Below are 14,473 nucleotides of genomic sequence, written 5' to 3'. Positions count from 1 at the left end.
CTAGTTGAAGCGGACAACTCTTCACGTGCTTTAACGGCTTTTTTGTACTCCAAGAAGTGCTTCTGCTTCAAATGATAAAATAGGTTTGTAGTGTTTCCTCCTTTTGCCACGGCCCGCTTGCACGTTCTACAAAAAATTGTGCTTTGATGGGTATCCAATGGACGAAAACCAAATCACTTCCACACCACCGAAGTTGCACTGTTTTTACTGACCAATTCTGGTTCACCCGCTTCATTCAAAGATGCGCTTTCGTCCGTGTCATCCTCCATTGCCGCCATACTTTTTCTGCCATGTGCGTATGAGCGTATGAAAACAAAGGCACTGCGCATGCGCATTTTGCCCACATTCTATCGCAATATTTCATTTTCCTATCGTTGCCGACCGTTATACTGGTATTACCGTGAACGGTATAATATGGCCCAGCCCTAGTTCTCAAGATGATTTTGACCCCATCAGGTGACATCTTGCATGGAGCCCCAGGTCGACTGAGATTCTCAGTGGTCTTGTTTTTATTCCATTTTCTAGTAAGGAAACTCTGGGTCGGGGATGAGTTCCTGCCCCAAGTGGAGGAGTTCAAGTATCTCGGGGTCTTGTTCGCGAGTGATGGGAGAAGGGAGCCAGAGATCGACAGACGGATTGGGGCTGCAGCTGCAGTAATGCGGACGCTGCACCGGTCCGTCGTGGTGAAGAGGGAGCTGAGTGTAAAAGCGAAGCTCTCAATTTACCAGTCGATCTACGTCCCTACCCTCACCTATGGCCACGAGCTGTGGGTAGCGACCGAAAGAACGAGATCGCGGATACAAGCGGCAGAAATGAGCTTCCTCCGAAGGGTGGCTGGCCTCTCCCTTAGAGATAGGGTGAGAAGTTCGGCCATCCGGGAGGGGCTCAGAGTAGAGCAGCTGCTGCTCCACATCGAAAGGAGCCAGCTGAGGTGGTTCGGGCATCTGACAAGGATGCCCCCTGGGTGCCTCCTGGGTGAGGTGTTCCAGGCATGTCCCACCGGGAGGAGGCCCCGGGGCAGACCCAGGACACGCTGGAGAGATTATATCTCTCGGCTGGCCTGCGAACGCCTTGGCGTTCCCCCGGATAAGCTGGAGGAGGTGGCTGGGGAGAGGGAGGTCTGGGCCTTTTTGCTTAGGCTGCTGCCACCGTGACCCGGCCTCGGATAAAGCGGATGAAGATGGATGGATGGATGGATGCTTTTTTACATTCTGTCTCTCACAGTTGAAGTGAACCTATCCTGAAAATTACAGACCTGTCTCATCTTTTTAAGTGGGGCAACTTGCACAATCGGTGGCTGCTAAATACTTTTTTGCCCCACTGTAACTATAATTGGAACATGTTTCAGTAAACAGGTAAATAAATAAAACTTGTGTCAGTGTGAAATATACATGGACCTAACTGTATATGGTGTGTGTTCATGCATGTGTGTATTTTGTGTGTGCTGTGTGTCTACGTGTAAGTGTGCTAGTAAGTGTGTGTCTGTAAGTCGTAAAAGGAGCATGTGATGTCTGCTATGAAGAAAAGCGAGCAGATCAGCATTCTCAGAACTGAGGTTTGCCCTGTGATTTAATGCGACGTTTACTGTTGCAGAGAGCAGACTTTTGGATGGTGTAGGTGTTATTAATTAATAATTAATAATTAATTTGAACCATTCAGTATCTAACCTACCAGCCCCAGGCCAGTGCCTCAGAGTTTTACTGTGCCATGTACATTTTTATAGGTCAGCTTTGCTTGTTGCAGGTGACTCTGTCTAGTTGAAACATTGTAACAGACTAAGGTAGCAGTTCATCTGCAAATTTTAATGTAACTTCTGTATCTTTACTGTAGATTTTCACTGTGTAAAACAATCTGCTATAAAGTTAACTTTACATTATAGTAATAGGTGCTAGAAAAAAAAACTCACTTAACCTGAACTTACCAACTGAAGGACTCTGTGTGTGTAGAGGCAGACTCTGGCTACATGTTCAAATAGAACTGCATGATCTTCTCAGCTGCTGTTGTTTTAGCAGTATTTCTGTTAAAAAAACCTGCTGCCTGCATGGGCTTAATGTTGTAATACTTTTTACTCACACACGTGCTCATAGATACTATTTTTAGTTGCAAATGTGAGAGAAACCCTCATGTTTGCATAGTGATATTAGAATTGTGGATTAAACTAAAATGATTTTATTCAATTAACCATTACTGCTGTAGTTATGTTGATTTTTTTCTGTCATTCAGTCTGCGTAGAGATTTGTGTGTGCGTATCAAAATCTGTATGTTTGTGTGTATGTGTTTGCACTTTTATTTTTTTATTATTTTTTTACACATTTACAGATCTGTAAAACTGTGTCAAACTTATACATGTGTACAGGAATCTGTAGATGTTTATTCAGAATGCCTATAATGGCATTTGTAAACATGTAAATACATTTACAATAGCTAAAAGTTCTGCAAGAAGCACTGAATATACAGACAAATCGTCAGTTACAAGTCACCTTTCAGTAGGTTATCATGACAGATTTGGAAATGTGTTTGGAAAGTAGTCTGTTAGACTTGTGTTTGTCCATCTCTGGTATGTCAGTATGTGGTGTACCAGAGATAGACAGACCAGAGTTAATTTACTACTATATCTAACCAGAAGCCAGATTAATGAACCTGATAACCTTAACACAGTATCTTAATTTGCAGTAAAACCCCCCCCACAAAAACAGCCTTACCCAGTAGCAGTAACTTCATAAGCAATTTTGCATTATCATTTCATTCATTGAAATGAAAATAAAAATTTAAATTCCGTTTCAGAGTACAACAATTTACATCTTTTGAAAAAAAAAAAAAAGAAATACACGTACCAGAACTTTAGTCCAGCAGAGTTTGTGCTGACAGCAGCTCTGGGATCTAGATTTGCACGACCTTAAAAGAACAGATTTGCTTAGATGTTTGAAGATTAAAAAAGCAGTACTGTGCAAAGTCAAATCTTGCTCTACAGGTAGTAATAGCACTGATTAAACTGGGCTAACTTAAGTTGTGTAATGGCAAAGCAGCTTGATAATTTCAAGAGTACGTATCTCTGGCAGGAAGAAATTGGAACAAATGATGTGTTTTGTAATAGGCTGCCAGCAGTAAAGTATCTAAAGATAGAAAAGAACCAATCTTAAATTGTGAGTTTGCTAAATTCTGAAAACAAGTGAAAAGCAGCCATTTTCCCAAATTGCAAGAGAGTGTGGCTACCTGGAAGTAAAATATTATGATATGAGGTGTAGCTAAAAAAATCAAACACAGCTGGATTCATCACAGCTGTGTTTGTCCTTCAGGGATCAAGCAAAACTGTCACATTATGTTTGCATTATGAAGTCTCCCTTCAGCTTAGCTTTACTTTGCAGTTCTTTTCATTTATGGTGTGAATACAATATTTCTTGATTTAACAAGTTTTTACAATAAAATATTTGTAGGGCTTGAGCAGGACCATTGACTCACACCCAGGTTCTGCAACACTGTTGGGTAATATAGATGGTCTCATGGATGCATTTAGGTCTCCTCCTCTTCACACTGAAAGTTTGACATGGTGCAGGTAGAAAATAACCCATCTCAAATTGTATCTTTAGATACTTTACTGCTAGCAGCTTATTACAAAACACACCATTTGTTTCAATGTTTTGTGCCAGAGATACACACTCTTGAAATACTTTTAAATTATCAAGCTGCTTTGCCATTACACTCAAATCACAATCAAATGCCATTCCCACTAGATACTGCTGTGAATGCAGCTTCACAGTAATTAATTTGGGACAGATATTTATGACAGATGTGATTTTGCTAGCACTGAGAGTTTTTAACAAGGATTACATAGACTTCTAAGAATTTGTTCCAAGTATTTATTTGCATTTGCACTTTGCTGCATTAATATGTCCTGAGAAAAAAGAAGCATTTGGGTCCATTCCATGGAAACTGACTAAATTTAAGACCATTACTGAGTTCCCAGTGATGATGAGCCAGCAATTCCAGTAATAACACATTTATTAATAAGAAATCTACATAGTAATTGAAAATGTTTTAGCTTTCTACTGTTATTAGTTTGCTCATACAAGTCAGGGGCATGATCAAGCATTTTCTGAACTGTTTTCTGTGGAGCCATTTTCAAAGAGGCATCTTCAGAGAAGAACTTAAGCTGTCTTTCAGTTTTTTAGGCCAAATATCTGCTACAGCACTGCTGCAATAAAATGTCTTACTCTTCTCATTTTATTTGCATATTTGCTAGATTTACATGTTTTACATCTTTATATCAATTTCACGTTAGCTAAAGAGTAAATACAAAATGCAGTTCTTAAATGATGATTTTATTTATTAATGAAAAGGCATTGCTGTATTTAGTTTTCTTGTTTCTTTGCGAGGTTCAGGTCTGTTAATCAGAATCAGAATGGGTTTTATTGCCAAATGTTGAGCGGGTTTACAACATTAGGAAATTGCTGCGGTGCTTCAGTGCAAACATACTGTTATAAATACTGTTATAAATTAAGCTTAAATAGACATGAAAATAAAAATAAGAATAAGAATTAAAAGTGCTAAGTAGATAGATAGATATATACATGATATATACATGAGTGCAGGTGGTGATCAGTGCCAAACATGGAATGATGCAGTGACCACAGCGTAGGGTCATGTGTTAGTGGTGGGAACAGTCATACGGTTATTGTTCATGTGTTCAACAGCAGAGGGGAAGAAACTGTTCTTATGGCGAGAGGTTCTGGTGCGAATGGACCGGAGCCTCCTGCCTGAGGGGAGCAGGTCAAACAGACTGTGTCCAGGGTGAGAAGGGTCAGCTGAGATCCGAGCTGCACGCCCCAGTGTCCTGGAGGTGTACAGGTCCTGCAGAGATGGGAGTCTGCAGCCAATCACCTTCTCAGCAGAGCGCACAACACGCTGCAGTCTCTGTTTGTCCCTGATATTGGCTCCAGCGTACCACACGGTGATGGAGGAGGTGAGGATGGACTCGATGATTGCAGTGTAGAATTGCATCATCGTCCGTGTTGGCAGGTTGAATTTCTTCAGCTGCCTCAGGAAGTACATCCTCTGCTGGGCTTTCTTAATGACGGAGGTGATGGTGGGCTCCCACTTCAGGTCCTGGGTGATGGTGGTACCCAGGAAGCGGAATGAGTCCACAGAGGTGATGGGGGTGTCAGTCAGGATGATGGGGGGGAGTGGAGCTGTGTGCTTCCTGAAGTCCACAATAATCTCCACTGTCTTCTGGGCATTCAGCACCAGGTTGTTGTGGCTGCACCAGGACACCAGACGTTCAACCTCCCTCCTATAGGCAGACTCATCCCCGTCCGAGATGAGTCCAATAACGGTGGTGTCATCTGCAAACTTGATTAGCTTGACAGACTGGTGGGTGGAGGTGCAGCAGTTGGTGTACAGGGAGAAGAGCAGAGGAGAAAGAACACAGCCCTGAGGGGAGCCGGTGCTGATGGTCCGGGAGTCCGAGACATTCTTTCCCAGCCTCACATGCTGCTTCCTGTCCGTCAGGAAGTCTGTCTCTTAAAGCCAGTACTGTGTTGGTGTATGTGTCTAAAAAAGATGTAAAGGGTTTTGTGCTTTTTCCTCATGTTGTGTGGACTGATCTCTGTGTTGTGTATTGCAATTTTCTGCTCTTTTTTTTAACGCTCAAATAGAGCTGGGCGATAGAACGATAACGATATGTATCGCGATATAACTTTTACTCGATAGAGAAATTAAACTATCGCGATAGACTTCGCCGCTCTTGTCCTCTTAAAAAAAAAAAAAAAAAAAAAAAAAAAGGTCAGCCAATCCAAATTAAGTAGCGCAGAGCCGAACCAATCACAGCCGCAGCGTCACGTCCCGTGACTTGTTACGTACAGCACAAGTGCCAAGCCGCACGTGTGTTTGTTTGGGAAGCAGCCAGCGGGTAATGGAGCCAGCGCGTAATGGAGGAAATGAGTGTGCCGACTAGAAAAATCAACCGAGCGTGACCGAAGAGAAAACAGATGATGGTTCCAACGCCGGAGATATTGTCGAACGGAAGAGCCATAGAAGTTCCGTAGTGTGAAGGTATTTCGGCTATTTCAAGTCTGACAAAAAACAGAGTAGCGTGCACTGTAAATTGTGCCGAAAGCAAGTCTGGAAATACAATAAACTGGTGCATGCGTCACACTGTGCGCCACGTTATTGTTTCGGTGAAATGAATTTCTACAAGACTGTTACTGTTAATTGTACTCTCTGCAGTGTTTAAATGCTTACATATACACACAGTTACTGTCCCTCCACACATACGACTCGGTTCTGCTTCTATGCCCCAGCTTTGTTTACTTTTTCCCACCGAGGCTTCTAGACTTCTGATTGGCCAACATTTCTGCACGGTTAGGAATCTAGCGCCACCTGCTGCTTTGGCATGTTCATAGCAGCGTTTTCCTTCATTTCTGCCTTTATGTGTGGACGGGATTATTTTTTAAAACGAAAACGGAAAATCTCAGTTTTCAAAAATACCCGTGTACGTGTGGACGTAGCCTCAGTCTCTGACTGGAAGCGCTAATTCGTCATTCGGCTTTTGTCAGACTAAAGTAACTGTTAAAACTGTTTGAAAAGCTCAGCTATACAACAAGGAGAGATTGAGAATTTCCTTTTAGTTCTCAGTTTATTTGATATTGACAAAAGTTAGTCAATTTTGTCTGTTCTTCTGTAAAACAAACTAAGATTTATTTTTAGAATTAATATTTTGTTTCTAAGTGGAATTGACAATTTAGTCCAGGGGTGGCCAACCAGTCAGAGACCAAGAGCCACTTTTTTTTTTACTGTGTTACCGCAAAGAGCCACATCATACGCATGGGCACACATGAACATCACCCATCCTTTCCTCCCTCTCTCTCTCTCTCTCTCTCTCTCTCACACTCACACTCACACACACACACACACACACCTCTGCTCAGCCAGATTTATTGTAAATGTCACACACCAACATGATAATGACAGAAATGGACTCCTACAGTACTAAAACCACAGGCCAGTCATTTTCAACAATGAACATTGTGTGCACTGTCTCACACACACACACGTTTGAAACAGACCGTGCAAATATTGCCAACTGAGGCTTGTCTTGTATATCACAACTCTCATCCAATGCGACACTAAAATACTCACATGCTTGAAGGTCAGAGTGCAACTGTGATTCAATAGCCGTGTTAATGTCCGATATTCTGTGTTCAACAGTGTGGCGGGACAGTTGGACGTCTGATACCATGCGTTTTAATTTGTCGTTTTCAGGAGACAAGATTCCAACAACATCACTGAGGCATTTTTTAACGAACTCCCCTTCATTGTATGGCTTTTTAGCCCGTGCAATGTTCCAAGCCAGCTGATAGGATGCGAGCGTTATGGTCTCTGACCGCTTCGTAAATTTTTGGAAAAACTGTATCTGCTTTTCTGCCTGACTTTTCAAAGTGGCCAACTCGTGCTTGCGAAGTTCAGTCCCTTTTGGAAATTCCTGGTCGATGTTAGCATGGAGTGAGCTGAAGTGGCGCTGAAGATTTGAAGCTTTGAAATGCGCTAATGACGTCTGACATATAAGGCAGAATGGCTTACCATTGCGTTCAACAAAAAAATATAAACTCTCCCACTCTGTTAAAAACGTCCTGTGTTCATCTTCATATTTTCTTTTTGCTGTGCATTTTTTTCCTGCCATTTTAAGGGCGAACTTGCTCCTACTGGGAAACTTTGCGGTATTTTCATCTCACACACATGCGCATTTGATGAAAAATACCGTATTGAACTCAAGCGAAGCGAACGCGCACATTTTAAAACAACAACATAAAAAAAATCAAAACACAAACATAAACTTTGATATGAACGTAAGAGCCGCATGAAACCAGGCAAAGAGCCGCATGCGGCTCGAGAGCCGCGGGTTGGCCACCCCTGATTTAGTCTGTTTCGTTTGTTCTATTTTGAAACTTAAACGCTTTAGCGGCTGCCTTTTGTGTAGTTTGTAATATTTGCCTTTATTTATCTGAAAAAGTCTCATGTTCCTTAAGTACATCTACCCTGTTGAACTTATTATGGGAAATAAATATTTAAATAAAAACAAGCTGCTGATTATTTCACATTTTACTTGTGAGCAACGGCACATTTAAATCTTACAAATATAGTTATTTGGCTTATATCGTGATATATATCGTTATCGCCTGAAATGAAAAAAACATATCGTGATATGAAAAAATCTCATATCGCCCAGCTCTACGCTCAAACAAGTTTCACTTCTGCTGTTAACACCTTTATTATTATTGAGGACTAGAAATGTGTAAACATTAATAATGAAGACTGAAGTTCACATCATTGTTACAAAACACATAAAAGATCTGATTCACCAGTTCTAGCATGGCAATGATTGAATTGTGCCTGATTAATACTGTAACACTGTAAAAGGCAGATGAAAACAGGTAGTCAGGTAGAGGAAATGTTTCTCCCACTCTAACTTTTTTTGCAGTTGCATTTGTTGTAATTTGTGAAGATGTTATAATATTTGTTGATTTTATAAATTAGTGCAACTCTTCTCTAATGGCTTGTTGTTTTCCTTCAGCAATAATGCCACCAAAAAATGCCAAGCCCAACTTAAGCCATTCCCAGGTATCTGAGATTGTGAAGAGGCTCTACCGGCTGACTGCATCAGTGATTCAGTCTCTGCCCAGTTATGATGACCAGAACTTCTATGTGGCGCCCAGTGAGGGTGGCGAGTATATCCTAAAGATAATGAACTCAGAGGACAGCAAGAATACCTTGCTGATTGAGGTGCAGACATACACCATGTCCTTCCTACAACAGAATGGAATTCCTGCTCAAACCGCGCTGCCCAACACCTCAGGAGAGCGAATGAGTCTGGAGGAAATTGGTATGTGACCAGCCACGTTGTTCAGATCTGAAAAAATATCGTTACCTGACATGACATAAAATTTCATCCATGCACGATGAAGCTTGTGTCACTGCAGCCTGGCACTCGGTGTTCAGTCAGTCAGGCTCAAATTGATCCTGACTGATGTCAAAATGCTTTGTAGCAATTTCCCTGTAAACATTCACTGTTGAATCACAAGTGATTATAATTAGAAATTGTTTGTTTTTCAGTAACATCTAAAGATAACATGTCAGAGTGTTATTTAAACCTAGGACTACGAAGCCCCCAAAAGACTTTGTGTGCTTACTGGAGACTTCTTTATGTCACAGTGCTGTGAACATCTTTGTCTCCTTCCAGATTTCTTATCATTTTTTTATATTTAAATGTTCCAGATCACCAAATACATTTTTTATTGGATAAAGATAACCAAAGAAACACAAAATGCAGCCAATAACGGCTGATCAGATATTGTGGGTCCTAGACCCTAAACAAAATCCTGAAATTGACAGAAAATGAGTGAACCAGTGTCCAAAGACTTTCCATCATTACTTAAGTATGTTGGCACACTGCACATGCTTATAAGTACTGTGTTTCTGTGACATAGTATAAATGTGCTGCGTAGTTGAACTCGACCTTTGGACGGTTGCTTTTGCAGATAATCTGTAAAGATAAGGCACAGGCAAACTTGGCATCTGCAGGAGTAGAATAACACATCCTGGCTTAGGGCTAAAGGGCAATCTTACACAAGGAAGTTTGCATAATTAGCAATATTGTTACGCCTGTGCCCTTGAACAGGGCTCTGCCATATATGTTCAAGTTTATTGAAGCCTATAATTATTCATATCCTTACTTTTGGCAGATTGTGGTTTTGGCAGTCAGAAGTACCTGGTGAGACTGTTGACCTATTTGCCTGGGACAACCATCTCCAAGGTTCCTTTAACTCCACAGCTGCTGTATGAAATGGGGAAAACTGCAGCTAAAATGGACACAGTCATTAAAAAGGTATCATAGTAACAGTCCTGTGAAATCTCTTCTAAAGGCGTCCACTCTGTGTTAGAATTTCAGTGAATCTTCGGGAGAGAATTTCGTGAAACTGCCCAGAATACATGTGTCTATCAGCTATTTTTCATTTACACATGTCTTGCATTTTTGGTGTAATTTAAGATGAAACACCCTCATCTTCACGTGCTGGAGAGAGAGGGGTTCAAATGGAGTCTGTCAAATGTTGCTCTCCTGGAAGATTACCTCTACGTGTTAGACGGAGAGCCTCTGCTGGAGGTTGTGAAGTCTGTAATCCAAGGGTACAAGAGCTCTGTGGATCCCAAACGCTCTAGTTTTCGCAAATGTGAGTATACAATATTATCTTGTTACATGTATCAGTTACATGCTTATGACTTAACATAAAATATATTTATTGTCATAAAAGCATAGCTGTGAAGGTTAAAGACCAGTAACTGTTTATCAGAGAGCTGCTCATACAGTTTGCACTGTACTTCTTGATTACCTTGTCTTGGCTTCTCATTGGCTGATTGTATGTAGTAGTTTGATTTTACAAATACACTTTTCAAATGTCTTTTTTAAAGGCGTTAACCATGGCGACTTCAATGACCTCAATGTCCTGGTACAGCCTAATGATAAAGAAGGCTATAGGATCACCGGTATTCTGGACTTTGGCGACATGAATAGTGGCTACTACATCCATGAGCTTGCAATCACCGTCATGTACATGATGACTGAGCACCCTAAACCCATCGAGGTGGGTGGACCCGTCCTTGCTGGCTGGGAAAGCGTCCTTCCTCTCAATGAGGTGGAGAAAGATTGTCTATATTTGCTGGTGCTGTCCCGCTTTTGCCAGTCCTTAGTTTTAGGTCGTTACTCTCTGACCTTGCAGCCAGAAAATGAAGAGTATCTGATGATTTCATCCAGAAAGGGTGTTAACATTCTCCAGCAGCTCTGGGAGTTAGGAAAGGAGCAGGTGGAGAAGCTGTGGTTTGAGACTGCTGCTCAGCTCAGTGACAAAAGTGAAATGGTAAATGGTAAATAGCCTGTATTTATATAGCGCTTTTACTAGTCCCTAAGGACCCCAAAGCGCTTTACATATCCAGTCATCCACCCATTCACACACACATTCACACACTGGTGATGGCAAGCTACATTGTAGCCACAGCCACCCTGGGGCGCACTGACAGAGGCGAGGCTGCCGGACACTGGCGCCACCGGGCCCTCTGACCACCACCAGTAGGCAACGGGTGAAGTGTCTTGCCCAAGGACACAACAACCGAGACTGTCCAAGCCGGGGCTCGAACCGGCAACCTTCCGATTACAAGGCGAACTCCCAACTCTTGAGCCACGATTGTGAAAGACAGGAACAAACTCGTTCATGAAGGCAGTGACTCCACCGAGCGACAATTTGTCCACAAAAACGAAGATTGTGTTTCCACAGTTAAAACAGTTTATATCTTTTAAACTTGTTTTATTTCAGACAGAACAACAAGGAACGTCAAAGTGTTTCAATAAAGCTAGAGGAGTATATAATGTGTCTGAGAAGAAATTTAGATACTGTTGTGGAATAAGGGAAATATTTTACTGCTACTCATACTCATCATTATTACCATTGCATTAATCAAATCAATCATCATTTCAGTAAAACATTTATTGAAGCTGTTGCCATTACATTAACCTTTTTACTACAGGTACAGCTAAGACCATTTTATACACATTGCATCTTGTGCTTATTAAGAAGTGTATTCTGCTCAGTCAATCGAAGGTCTCAAGCTTTGTTTGGTGCAATGTCCAGACAATCTATTGTAAAAGTGACTTGGAGCAACAGAAGGTTAAAACTGCGTACACGCTCACAAAACCACATATAATACATATAATCTAGAAACAGGCTTGAGTGAAGGCCTGAATGTATCCGGCTTCTTGTTGCATCTGAGTTTGCTTAGTAACAGGTGACAAAAGATGGGCCAAAAAGGAGGACATCAACATCAGAGCCTGAATCCATCGCCATATTTGGAGAAGATGCTAGAGAGGGGAACTTCAGTGTCTGCATTTATCTCTTAAGATTGCTCATTGTCTATAAAACATGCGAATGATGTTCTTAAAATACAAAGTATGTTCTTGTACAACGCGAGAAGGGGCGTTAACCAACCCTGACGTTATAAAAGCAATCTGAAGTATATTTTTGGGCGGAGATCTACATCTGATGTTTTGCAGTGTTCATCTTCCCACGCGTGTGTTCAATAATCATCTGTTTGATTGCATCCTCCTGGGCCTCTATTTTGTTTTGGTTCTCAATTGGGACACTGTATAAAAACTATTAATGAAGTACTGTAAAAGAAGAGGTAGTTATTAGCAAATTCATGGATGAGAAACTGAAAAAGCGATTACTAACTCCCACAGTTAAGTGCCTCAGATCTACTTAAAAAGGAAAAAGTAATTGAATTGTCATCTTATTTTACAGATTACGGTAAATGACAGAGTGATTTAATCAGATTGTTTAGAGATGCTTAAATACCTCTGAATTAAACACATCCACGTTCCTCTACACTTTTAAGAAATCGATGTTAACAGATTTGTTAACACATTTCCAAATCTCATCACAGACACACAGATCCAAGTGCAGACACATGGATGTGAAGACATGGATTTGAAATCACGCAGATTACACAGTTCATTTAAAAGACAAAACATGTCAATTTAAAAATAAATTAAAGAATTTCATGTTGTGTTTTTATTTCTGTTATTGAAGGGGCTTTGGAGCCAAAATGGTTTTTGGCACAGACTTTCTACCACATTCAAATTGCAAAAGTGAAAGGATGATATTTGCTGTACATCACACAAGTTTAATTCAGATAGATCAGCAGCAGAAACATCACGTATTAGGAACATAATTTAAAAAAAAAAAGACTCGATGACTTTGTGTTCTTTTCAAGTTAGGGCTCTTTACATGAGTTACACTCATTTCTCTTGCAGCAGTTTTAACTCATAGCATCGGATCTAACAGATGCTATCATGCGTCATGTATCATTTTATTATGAAAGTTATACCTTTAGTAGCTTTAAAAATGTCCATCATGTATTTTGGTGTTGTGATTTTCTCCTGACAGTATTTTTGATTAAATCTAGTGTAATACTGCCCCCATGTGGTTGTCATTAGTGAAGCAAGGACTTTATGGTAAATACTAAAACACTGACTGTTAATCACTGACATCACCGACAGTCTGATATGATAATATATCATATCATCAATTTTTTATTTTATTTTATTGTAATTTTTGTTTCAAAAAGTATGTTTTTCCTTTGTAGAGTAATGTTACACTGACATACACATACCGGCCACTTTATTAGGTACACTGTAACAAGTAGGACTTCTTTTGCCTTCAGTGCTGCTGTAATTCATCGCTCCAATCCATCAAAGTGCTTGAAGAGTTGGGTAAATATTGACATGCTAGCTGCAGATTTGATGGCAGCACACCCATGATAAAAGTCTCCTGTTCCACCTGCTTTCAAAGGTACTCTGTTGGACTGAGATCTGGTGACTGTGGAGGCCCTTTGAGTACAATGAACTCATTGTCATGTTGAAGAAATCAGATGTGAAGTGATGCTCAGAGAGTTCTAAGGGGCTCAGAGTGTGGCAAGAAAATGCGCCACATAGTTACACCACCACAGCCTGTCTGAACTATTGATACAAGGCAGGATGGATCTGTGCTTTCATGTTGTTTATGCTCAGTTGTGACTCTACGATCTGATTATTGAACCTGAAATTTCTGTTCAGAAATCTTCCTGTCCATTTTTTTCATCTTTTTCAATTTCCGTTCTACAACCATTTGTGAGAGAACGGGTCTCTCTCAGGACCTCTGTGATAGGATGCCACCTGTGCCTAGTTGTGAAATTTCCACAGTCAACTGTTAGTGGCATTATAACAAACTGGAAGCGATTGGGAACAACAGCATTGTAACGACGATGTGGTAGGCCATCTGCTGACCCTCACAGAGCAGGATGATTGCAGAGATTGCCAGGAGAACAGTGCTTGTCTGACTTCATTGTGCCAAGTTGAAGTGTGGTAGAGGGGTGAATTCGTTGTGGAGTTGTTTCTTAGGAGCTGGACTCGGGCATTCATTTCCAGTGGATGAAACTCTTAGTTCTTCAGCATACCAAGACATTTTGAACAATTTCAGCTCCCAACTTTGTGGAGACGGTTTTTGGTATGGCCCTTTCCTGTTCCAACATGACTGCACACCAGTGCACAAAGCAAGGTCCATAGAGAGATGAGGGAGTTTGTGTGGGCCGGTCTTCAACAACAGTGCTGACCTCATCCCGACAGCACACCTTCGGGATAAATTAGAGGGGAGACTGCAAGCCAAGCCTTTTCATCCAACATCAATGTCTGATCTCACAAATGTACTTTTGGAAGAATGGTCAGAAATTCCCATAAACACTCCCAAACCTTGTGGAAAGCCTTCCCAGAAGAGCTGAAGCGGTTATAGCTTCAAAAGGTGGGCTGATGTTTTATTGCACCCCATAGATTACGAATAGGATATCGCTCAAGTTCATAAGTGTAAAGACAGACAAGGGAATACTTTTGGCAACATAGTGA

The 14,473-nt window shown here is 41.1% G+C and overlaps 1 protein-coding gene across 2 annotated transcripts in view; it reads left to right on the top strand.

Moving 5' to 3' along the window:
- Window positions 1–14,258, top strand: part of hykk.2 (hydroxylysine kinase, tandem duplicate 2) — a 30,947-nt gene extending 16,689 nt beyond the window's left edge. The window contains exons 2-5 of one of the 2 annotated variants that reach the window (XM_085381330.1): window positions 8,567–8,875; window positions 9,735–9,877; window positions 10,040–10,220; window positions 10,459–14,258. In XM_085381330.1, the coding sequence (XP_085237456.1) occupies window positions 8,572–8,875; window positions 9,735–9,877; window positions 10,040–10,220; window positions 10,459–10,919 (1,089 nt within the window). In that variant the 5' untranslated portion in view covers window positions 8,567–8,571 and the 3' untranslated portion in view covers window positions 10,920–14,258. The remainder of the gene's footprint in view (window positions 1–8,566; window positions 8,876–9,734; window positions 9,878–10,039; window positions 10,221–10,458) is intronic. The other variant, XM_085381329.1, reaches the window with a different exon arrangement.
- Window positions 14,259–14,473: the final 215 nt, after the last annotated feature.

Source organism: Rhamphochromis longiceps, linkage group LG15 (genome assembly GCF_057381845.1).
Source record: "Rhamphochromis longiceps isolate RC_006_pf linkage group LG15, R_longiceps_female_GT1.1, whole genome shotgun sequence".
In the NCBI taxonomy this organism is placed as follows: Eukaryota; Metazoa; Chordata; class Actinopteri; order Cichliformes; family Cichlidae; genus Rhamphochromis; species Rhamphochromis longiceps.
Note: the sequence above shows the minus strand (reverse complement) of the source record. Positions and strands in the feature narration are given on the sequence as shown.